This window comes from Prionailurus bengalensis, chromosome A1, assembly GCF_016509475.1.
Source record: "Prionailurus bengalensis isolate Pbe53 chromosome A1, Fcat_Pben_1.1_paternal_pri, whole genome shotgun sequence".
NCBI lineage: Eukaryota > Metazoa > Chordata > Mammalia > Carnivora > Felidae > Prionailurus > Prionailurus bengalensis.
Genome location: NC_057343.1, coordinates 84,375,893 through 84,387,337, shown reverse-complemented (window position 1 = coordinate 84,387,337; position 11,445 = coordinate 84,375,893). Strand labels below are relative to the sequence as shown.

At 38.9% G+C, this 11,445-nt stretch overlaps 1 protein-coding gene across 1 annotated transcript; it reads right to left on the bottom strand.

Moving 5' to 3' along the window:
- Window positions 1–7,260: 7,260 nt before the first annotated feature.
- LOC122478929 (olfactory receptor 2T2-like) lies at window positions 7,261–8,190 on the bottom strand. The gene has a single exon (XM_043572745.1). It carries the CDS (start codon window positions 8,188–8,190, stop codon window positions 7,261–7,263), a length of 930 nt encoding a protein of 309 aa, XP_043428680.1.
- Between the last annotated feature and the right edge of the window lie 3,255 nt (window positions 8,191–11,445).

Sequence of the window (11,445 nt, the reverse complement as noted above, 5' to 3'; positions counted from 1 at the left end):
AAGCTCACCTCACCTTGTGCATATAATCTGGACTATTTATTTGTCATCAAACATCATTTTTGCAACATATACACAACTTTATTCATGATGTACGTGAATCGCAGAATCAGATGAATTCTGGGAATAGGGAAGGAATGAGATAAGCAGGGATCTTTTGCTTTTCATTTCTCTCTTATTGTTTATTTTTTGAAAAATTATATATCAAGCATAATATGTTATTTATATTTGATAAGCTGATTTTCACACACTCTCTCTCTCAAAAATAAATACATAAATTTTAAAAAAGAATTAAGGGATCCTCAGAAGATGGCGGCATAGGAGGACGCTGGGCTAACCCCGTGTCCTGCTGATCACTTAGATTCCACCTACACCTGCCTAAATAACCCAGAAAGCCGCCAGAGGATTAGCAGAAGGGAGTCTCCAGAGCCAAGCGCAGATGAGAGGCCCACGGAAGAGGGTAGGAAGGGTCATGAGGCGGTGCGCACTCCAGGGACTGCCTGGAGGGAGCCAGGGTGGAGGGGTGGCCCGCCAGACAAGCAGAGCCCCTGAGTCTGGCTTGCAAAAGCAAAGGGGCCAGACGGAGTGTGTTCCAACAGCAAGCGGGACTTAGCATCTGGGAGGTCATGAGTTAACAGCTCTGCTCAGAAAGCGGAAAGGCTGGAGGACAAAGGGAAGGAGAGTTGCTGACCCCAGGATGAGAGAGCTCAATATGGCGGGGAACAAAGGTGCTTGCCAGCGCCATCTCCTTCGCCCATCCCCCAGCCAAAATCCCAAAGGGAACCAGTTCCTGCCAGGGAACTTGCTTGCTCTGCACAAACACCCAATGCTGTGCTTCTGTGGAGCCACCCCTCCCGCAGCAGGTCTGACCCCCTCCCGCTGTCACAGGGCCCCCCTGAAGTGCATCACCTAGGGAGAAGCAAGCTAAGCCTACCCCTCCTGCTCCCGTGCACCTTGCCTACCCACCCCAGCTAATATGCCAGATCCCCAGCACCACAAGCCTGGCAGTGTGCAAGTAGCCCAGATGGGCCACGCCACCCCACAGTGAATCCCGCCCCTAGTGGAGGGGAAGAGAAGGCAAACACCAGTCTGACTGTGGCCACAGCGGTGGGCTGGGGGACCAGATCTTCAGGTCTGACTGCGGCCCTGACCACCAACTCCAGTTATACATCACAGCATAGGGGAAGTGCCCTGCAGGTCCTCACAACTCCAGGGACCATCCAAAATGACCAAACCGAAGAATTCCCCTCAAAAGAATCTCCAGGAAATAACAACAGCTAATGAGCTGATCAAAAAGGATTTAAAAGTATAACAGAAAGTGAATTTAGAATAATAGTCATAAATTTAATTGCTGGGCTTGAAAACAGTATAGAGGACAGCAGAGACTCTCTTGCTACAGAGATCAAGGGACTCAGGAACAGTCAGGAGGAGCTGAAAAATGCTTTAAATCACAGGCAAAATAAAATGGAAATGACCACGACTCGGAATGAAGAGGCAGAGGAGAGAATAGGCGAACTAGAAGATAAAATTATGGAAAAAGAGGAAGCTGAGAAAAAGAGAGATAAAAAAAATCCAGGAGTATGGGGGGAAAATTAGAGAACTAAGTGATACACTGAAAAGAAATAATATACGCATAATTGGTATCCCAGAGGGGGAAGAGAGAGGGAAAGGTGTTTAAGGGGTACTTGAAGAAATAATAGCTGAGAACTTCCCTGAACTGGGGAAGGAAAAAGGCATTGAAATCCAAGAAGCACAGAGAACTCCCTTTAGACGTAACTTGAATTGATCTTCTGCACGATATATCATAGTGAAACTGGCAAAATACAAGGAAAAAGAGAAAATTCTGAAAGCAGCAAGGGATAAACGTGCCCTAACATATAAATGGAGACCTATAAGACTCGTGACTGATCTCTCTTTTGAAACTTGGCAGGCCAGAAAGGCATGGCAGGATATCTTCAATGTGATGAACAGAAAAAATATGCAGGCAAGAATCCTTTATCCCGCAAGTCTGTCATTTAGAATAGAAGGAGAGATAAAGGTCTTCCCAAACAACCAAAAACTGAAGGAATTCGCCACCACTAAACCAGCCCTACAGGAGATCCTAAGGGGGATCCTGTAAAACAAAGTACCAGAGACATCGCTACAAGCATAAAACATGCAGACATTGCAATGACTCTAAACCCGTATCTTTCTATAACACTGAATGTAAATGGACTAAATGCACCAACCAAAAGACATAGGGTATCAGAATGGATAAAAAAACAAGACCCATCTATTTGCTGTCTACAAGAGACTCATTTTAGACCTGAGGACACCTTTAGATTGAGAGTGAAGGGATGGGGAACTCTTTATCATGCGACTGGAAGCCAAAAGAAAGCTGGAGTAGCCATACTTATATCAGACAAACTAGACTTTAAATTAAAGGCTGTAACAAGAGATGAAGAAGGGCATTATATAATAATTACAGGGTCTATCCATCAGGAAGAGCTAACAAGTATAAATGTCTATGTGCCGAATACCGGAGCCCCCAAATATATAAAACGATTACTCATAAACATAAGCAACCTTATTGATAAGAATGTGGTAATTGCAGGGGACTTTAACACCCCACTTACAGAAATGGATAGATCATCTAGACACACGGTCAATAAAGAAACAAGGGCCCTGAATGAGACATTGGATCAGATGGACTTGACAGATCTATTTAGAACTCTGCATCCCAAAGCAACAGAATATACTTTCTTCTCGAGTGCACATGGAACATTCTCCAAGATAGATCATATACTGGGTCACAAAACAGCCCTTCATAAGTTTACAAGAATTGAAATTATACCATGCTTACTTTCAGACCACAATGCTATGAAGCTTGAAATCAACCACAGGAAAAAGTCTGGAAAACCTCCAAAAGCATGGAGGTTAAAGAACACCCTACTAACAAATGAGTGGGTCAACCAGGCAATGAGACAAGAAATTAAAAAATATATGGAAACAAACAAAAATGAAAATACAACAATCCAAATGCTTTGGGATGCAGCGAAGGCAGTCCTGAGAGGAAAATACATTGCAATCCAGGCCTATCTCAAGAAACAAGAAAAATCCCGGGGCGCCTGGGTGGCGCAGTCGGTTGAGCGTCCGACTTCAGCCAGGTCACCATCTCGCGGTCCGGGAGTTGAGCCCCGCGTCGGGCTCTGGGCTGATGGCTCAGAGCCTGGAGCCTGTTTCCGATTCTGTGTCTCCCTCTCTCTCTGCCCCTCCCCCGTTCATGCTGTGTCTCTCTCTGTCCCAAAAATAAATAAACGTTGAAAAAAAATTAAAAAAAAAAGAAACGAGAAAAATCCCAAATACAAAATCTAACAGCACACCTAAAGGAAATAGAAGCAGAACAGCAAAGACAGCCTAAACCCAACAGAAGAAGAGAAATAATAAAGATGAGAGCAGAAATAAACAATATAGAATCTAAAAATCTGTAGAGCAGATCAATGAAACCAAGAGTTGGTTTTTTTGAAAAAATAAACAAAATTGATAAACCTCTAGCCAGGCTTCTCAAAAAGAAAAGGGAGAGGACCCAAATAGATAAAATCATGAATGAAAATGGAATTATTACAACCAATCCCTCAGAGATACAAACAATTATCAGGGAATACTATGAAAAATTATATGCCAACAAATTGGACAACCTGGAAGAAATGGACAAATTCCTGAACACCCACACTTTTCCAAAACTCAATCAGGAGGAAATAGAAAGCTTGAACAGACCCATAACCAGCAAAGAAATTGAATCGGTTATCAAAAATCTCCCAACAAATAAGAGTCCAGGACCAGATGGCTTCCCAGGGGAGTTCTACCAGACGTTTAAAGCAGACATAATACCTATCCTTCTCAAGCTATTCCACGAAATAGAAAGGGAAGGAAAACTTCCAGACTCATTCTGTGAAGCCAGTATTACTTTGATTCCTAAACCAGACAGAGACCCAGTAAAAAAAGAGAACTACAGGCCAATATCCCTGATGAATATGGATGCAAAAATTCTCAATAAGATACTAGCAAATCGAATTCAACAGCATATGAAAAGAATTATTCAACATGACCAAGTGGGATTCATTCCTGGGATACAGGGCTGGTTCAACATTCGCAAAGCAATCAACGTGATACATCACATTAATAAAAGAAAAGATAAGAACCATATGATCCTGTCAATCAATGCAGAAAAGGCCTTTGACAAAATCCACCACCCTTTCTTAATAAAAACCCTTGAGAAAGTCGGGATAGAAGGAACATACTTAAAGATCATAAAAGCCATTTATGAAAAGCCCACAGCTAACATCATCCTCAATGGGGAAAAACTGAGAGCTTTCTCCCTGAGATCAGGAACAAGACAGGGATGTCCACTCTCACCGCTGTTGTTTAACATAGTGTTGGAAGTGCTAGCATTAGCAATCAGACAACAAAAGGAAATCAAAGGCATCAAAATTGGCAAAGATGAGGTCAAGCTTTCACTTTTCGCAGATGACATGATATTATACATGGAAAATCCAATAGACTCCACCAAAAGTCCGCTAGAACTGATGCATGAATTCAGCAAAGTTGCAGGATACAAAATCAATGTACAGAAATCAGTTGCATTCTTATACACTAACAATGAAGCAACAGAAAGACAAATAAAGAAACTGATCCCATTCACAATTGCACCAAGAAGCATAAAATACCTAGGAATAAATCTAACCAAAGATGTAAAGGATCTGTATGCTGAAAACTATAGAAAGCTTATGAAGGAAATTGAAGAAGATTTAAAGAAATGGAAAGACATTCCCTGCTCATGGATTGGAAGAATAAATATTGTCAAAATGTCAATACTACCCAAAGGTATCTACACATTCAATGCAATCCCAATCAAAATTGCACCAGCATTCTTCTCAAAACTAGAACAAGCAATCCTAAAATTCATATGGAACCACAAAAGGCCCCGAATAGCCAAAGGAATTTTGAAGAAGAAGACCAAAGCAGGAGGCATCACAATCCCAGACTTTAGCCTCTACTACAAAGCTGTCATCATCAAGACAGCATGGTAGTGGCACAAAAACAGACACATAGACCAATGGAATAGAATAGAAACCCCAGAACTAGACCCACAAAAGTATGGCCAACTCATCTTTGACAAAGCAGGAAAGAACATCCAATGGAAAAAAGACAGTCTCTTTAACAAATGGTGCTGGGAGAACTGGACAGCAACATGCAGAAGAATGAAACTAGACCACTTTCTCACACCATTCACAAAAATAAACTCAAAATGGATAAAGGACCTAAATGTGAGACAGGAAACCATCAAAACCCTAGAGGAGAAAGCAGGAAAAGACCTCTCTGACCTCAGCCATAGCAATCTCTTACTCGACACATCCCCAAAGGCAAGGGAATTAAAAGCAAAAATGAATTACTGGGACCTTATGAAGATAAAAAGCTTCTGCACAGCATAGGAAACAATCAACAAAACTAAAAGGCAACCAAGGGAATGGGAAAAGATATTTGCAAATGACATATCAGACAAAGGGCTAGTATCCAAAATCTATAAAGAGCTCACCAAACTCCACACCCGAAAAACAAATAACCCAGTGAAAATATGGGCAGAAAACATGAATAGACACTTCTCTAAAGAAGACATCCGGATGGCCAACAGGCGCAAGAAAAGATGCTCAACGTCGCTCCTTATCAGGGAAATACAAATCAAAACCACACTGAGATGTCACCTCACGCCAGTCAGAGAGGCCAAAATGAACAAATCAGGAGATGATAGATGCTGGCAAGGATGTGGAGAAATGGGAACCCTCTTGCACCGTTGGTGGGAATGCAAACTGGTGCAGCCACTCTGGAAAACAGTGTGGAGGTTCCTTAGAAAATTAAAAATAGACCTACCCTATGAGCCAGCAATAGCACTGCTAGGAATTTATCCAAGGGATACAGGAGTACTGATGCATAGGGGCACTTGTACCCCAATGTTTATAGCAGCACTTTCAACAATAGCCAAATTATGTAAAGAGCCTAAATGTCCACCAACTGATGAATGGATAAAGAAATTGTGGTTTATATACACAATGGAGTACCATGTGGCAATGAGAAAGAATGAAATATTACCCTTTGTAGCAACGTGGATGGAACTACAGAGTGTGATCCTAAGTGAAATAAGCCATACAGAGAAAGACAGATACCATATGTTTTCACTGTTATGTGGATCCTGAGAAACTTAACAGAAACCCATGGGGAAGGTGAAAGGGGAAAAAAAAGAGGTTAGAGTGGGAGAGAGCCAAAGCATAAGAGACTCTTAAAAACTGAGAACAAACTGAAGGTTGATTGGGGATGGGAGGGAGGGGAATGTGGGTGATAGGTATTGAGGAGGGCACCTTTTAGGATGAGCACTGGGTGTTGTATGGAAAACAATTTGACAATAAATTTCATATATTGAAAAAAAAGAATTACAAAAAGAAGGTACACTGAATAGGATTATAAAGCTATAAAGTTAACCTATTCTATTAGCTTGAAAATTATTAATGTTAACATACCAACAAAAAATTAAAAAATGTGAAAATAATAGGAAAAATTAAAAAAAAATAATTCACATAAAATCCAGCAAAAATTTCCTGAATGTACCTCATTGTTTCTATTCTCATATGGATATATATATATATATTCTTTAATTTAGAAAGCAAAATAATGCAACTTGCATAAATTATATGCAATAAAATATGAAATAATATATTATTACCAATAAGAGATTGCTGAATGAAAATTTCATGTACAAAGATTTTATGGAAAAAGTGATCTTGATCTTTTGAAGAGTGGAGATTTGGTCAATAGCATTAAGAGTGAACATATGAATGAAAGAAAACACAGAGATGATGGTTTTTAAATAAGAAACATCAATCAACGAGTTATTTCTAGGATGACAGTTGGTTTTAGACCATGTCCTGATACACTGAAGCTGCTCAAGAAGATAAAGATTATCTCTGCACAGATGTTATTGTCAAAACCCACGTAATTTCTCAAAAGGTTAATCATAAATAACACATTAAGTTTGTACTCTAAGAAAGCCTTGACTATGGAACTAGAAACAACTTTATACCAACAAACAAATAACAATATGCCTGAGTCCTAATACTTTTCTGATCCCTTATTATGTTACATTTCCAGTATGACAATCCAATGATAATAGCTACTTTTAATATTGAGTATGAAACTTTTCTTACAGTGACATTGTGGAAACATAGCATTTTCTCAATTGCCACATCTTCCCATGCACTTCCTCAGGGCCCCCACCACTTCTTTGTTCCTTAAGCTGTAGATGAGGGGATTTAGCATGGGGGTCACTATGGTGCCAAGTACAGCTGCAATCTGATCTTGTTCAGGTGTGTGAGAAGAACTGGGTGTCATGTAAATGAAGATGGCTTGACCAAAGTAGAGACTCACTACTGTCAGGTGGGAGAAGCAGGTGGAAAGTGCTTTGTTACTTCCTTTCCAAGAATTCATCTTCAGAACAGTGAGGAAGATGAGAGTGTAGGATACCAGAATAAGAAAAAATGGGACGAGGAGAAACACAATTGTTGATACAAATTTTACCATTTCATAGAGTGATATATCCACACAAGACAACCTCAGGATGGCAGGCATCTCACAAAAGTAATGATTAATTTCCCTGGAACCACAGATAGGGAAATTCATTGGGTAGATGGTGTGTATAAGGGCTGCAAGGGACCCTCCAATCCAGGCTGCTGCAGCCATCTGCTTACAGACCTTGGGATTCATGAGAATTGTGTATCTCAGGGGGTTACACACAGCCACACAGCGGTCATAGGCCATTAGGGTCAGCAAGATGCACTCAGCAAGACCAAGGGTGAGGAAGAAAAAGAGCTGAGTGCCACAGGCGAAATAGGAAATGTTCTTCCTCTCTGTGAAATAGTTGGTAACCACCTTGGGGACTGTGCTGGAGATGTAAGCCAAGTCAATGAGGGACAGCTGACTGAGCAGGAAGTACATGGGGGTGTGGAGGCAGGAGTCCAGCCAGATGAGGAGGATTAGTATGGAGTTTCCAGTAAAGGCAATAATGTAAATAAAAAGGAGGAGGAGGATGAGGAGGTAGGGATAACTGAACCAGGGAAAGAGTCCCAGGAGGATAAAATCAGTTGAGTTTTCATTCTTCTGCTCCATGTTTTAATTTAAATGGTTTATTCAAACTGAAAAATTGGAAAAGTTATATAACAAAGGATGTGGTGCTTTGTTAAAATAATCTGTCAGTCAACATTCACTTCTCTGTACACTTACAGCTAGGACTTTAAAACAGTACATTCTCATAAAAAGAAATTGAAAAGAAAACTCCATCAAATTGAAAATTTTCTACTTAGAAATTAGCAATGTTATATTCTAATTTGGTTGGTTTGACTTGGCCAGGTGAATATTTAGTCCCTTTGGTAATAATTACCAACCTGACCATTATGTTTCCCATATATTTAGCTTTTTAATGTACTCCAATCTGTTGACATTCTTGTGTTTTTCATATTGCTTTCCTGACTGTACTGTTCTGCTCACCTCCACCCCAAAGGATCTCAAGTGTCCCTTGGGGCCATTTCACAGATTTTCTAAAGAAATTTGAATCGCCACCAAAATGATATAGACTGTTTATTCTATTTTACATATTAACTTCCTTAATTCTTACGTTTTCAGTTTTCTTTTTAATTCTCATGTCTTACCTTCATTTTAAACTTATTTTTTCACTTGAATAATTTCCTTTGTCAATGAACAGCCTAAAAGACAGCAATCATATCTCTTGGTTAATCTTTCAGTTATTGTTCATTTCCCATAGAATAAAAATTTCTTCAGAATACTTTTAAGGTGTTGACTAAAGTCATGCAAATAAATTTTAATTTCCTGTCTTTGTAAAAGTGACGGTGACACTAATGACAAATGAAGAAATATCCTCTTTTGCTTGATGAGAAAGGTCTCATACATATGCAATTCCTGGATCAATGAGTTGATTTCCTTTGTAAACCCTGATGGTCCACATGCAATGTTTCCTCTTTGTGAAGCAATCATAATGAGAATTTTTGCTTTTATTATCAATAATATACATGAAATCTTCTATTTTATATCAAATCCTACATTATTATGCCTTTCATGATTTGAGATAATGAAAAAAAATCATTGTATAATGTTCATCTCTCAATGGAAATAGAATAGTGTCATTCAAGATTGGGTCATAATAAGCTTGTGGCAGAACTTTGGTCTTGGGGACATTTTTTTTTATTTTTTATTTTTTTTTTACATTTATTCATTCTTGAGAGACAGAGAGACAGAAAATAAGTGGGGGAGGGGCAGAGAGCTAGAAGGAGACATAGAATCTGAAGCAGGCTCCAGGCTTTGAGCTGTGAGCACAGAGCCCAACATGGGGCTGGAACCACAAAGCGTGAGATCATGACCTGAGCCCAAGTCAGACACCCAACCAAGTGAGCCACCCAGGCGCCCCTGAAATTTGTTTTCTTAAGTTACCACTCTGTGCACCTCAAGATCCTGGTCTCCTCTTCCTGGGCACTATCCTTCATGATGTTTCTCTAGTTTCCTGTGTTTTTTGACATAAAGCCTTTCCCTACAGAGCTTAGTTCATTGGGAAGTGAAATAATGGGAGAATATCTTTGAAAATAATGTCTCATGGTCCCACATAATTATGTGTAAAATATGACATTATGTTTACAGTATAACAGTGTTATTAACTATAGTGTATTCAAATAAATATAGACTGGGAATGGGAAATAGATACAAACACTGTAAAATATCTTGCTTTAGGAATGATAAAACATCAGGCATTTTGCCTGGCATCTAACTGATGACTAGTTTTGTAAGTCTATGTGCTTACATGCAAGCCTCTTTTAAGTGTATATTAATAATTTTGCACATTAGCAAATTAGGTCTATGATATATTGTATATTGAAAATATTGTAATGTTTTATATTAATCACATATGATTACATTATCTTAGATTTAGGAATGTGGAGTAAAAGTGACTTTTGTGATTTTGTTAGGAAGACCTTAGTTCTATCAATATCTTTGTGACTTGGAAATGAATGAATACCTCTAGGATGTAATTATTTCAAATGCTAAAGGAAACGTTAACTTACCTGATTTATAAGGGCAGCACTTGCCTTCTTCAAAATTATAATTAGACAATATGTATCGATAAAAATCATTGAGCACACACTTTATTACACTGAAACAATGATTCAACAATAAACTATACATTTAGCTAGATACAGACTCTGACTAAATAATGCACAAGCAGTATATTATAAAAATTTTTGAAAAATATTTTTTTGTCAAAATATATGTTTTGTCTTCAAGTGGTCAATAGATTTACCATGATTTACTCAAGAAATAAAGAAAAACAAGTTTATTTTTGTTTATCTTAAAGTAATGTCATTCTTTTATTCTAAGGAAAGTCACATTTCCTTTCAATTTCTAGAAAGTCTTAACTTTCTCCATCACATAAGATTTGAAACTAAGTGATTAACAATCAAAGCAGCACTCTAAAAAGATATTTGTATGAATGGCAAAACACAGATCCTATTAGAGAGATGTGAGCAGATTGCTCTCATCTGTAACTCATCCTGTCCTTATAAATATCCTTAAACTCTACAGTGCTCCTCACAAGCTAAGTCGCAGTAATTGCAAAATATGTGCTGCTGGAGTACATGGAGTATATTGGAGGACATACTAACACCGATGGCAGTATATTGGAGGACATACTAGCACTGATGACCCTTATAAGAACAGTAGTTCACACTTATGGAAGACAATAAATTCCAGAGTAGTTTGCATACATTAACCTATTGACTGCTTGTAAGGACCCTATGTGCAATCTTGAGCAACTGGGGAAGACAAAAATGGTGAAATGTGCTCTTACTGTGTCTTTTGTCAGGCAGTGGCTGAACAAAATGAGACAGAGACCTTTCCCTACAGATCCTCCCTCCCTGAAGACACTGAATTTTTCATTTAAGGACTCACTGTGAGAAGCAGATTCCATTTTCATGTAATCCAAATGTATCTGCTTTTGCTTTACAAAGGTCCTTTGGTATGGATGCTGGGTAGAAAAACAGAGTTAACTACCTGCCTAGAAGGAAATTATTTTATTAATAGGCAAAAACATTCTCCTACCCCTGCCTTCAGCCCCATAGTTACTGCTGCCTGGTGTACTTCCAGTAACTGCTGTCATTTCCTTGTGCCCTGTCGCTCTTTTACATTAAATTAGTCGATACCTGTCTTGACTGAAATTTCTGAAATTTCAAACTCCCTGAAAGAGGACTAATTACATTTCTGCTACACACCTGGTTTAGGTCTGAGATCAGCATGTGAGAAGTCAATATCATCTTCTGTTTTTCATCAAGTTCTGTATCTTTTGTGTACCTCAAAATGGGG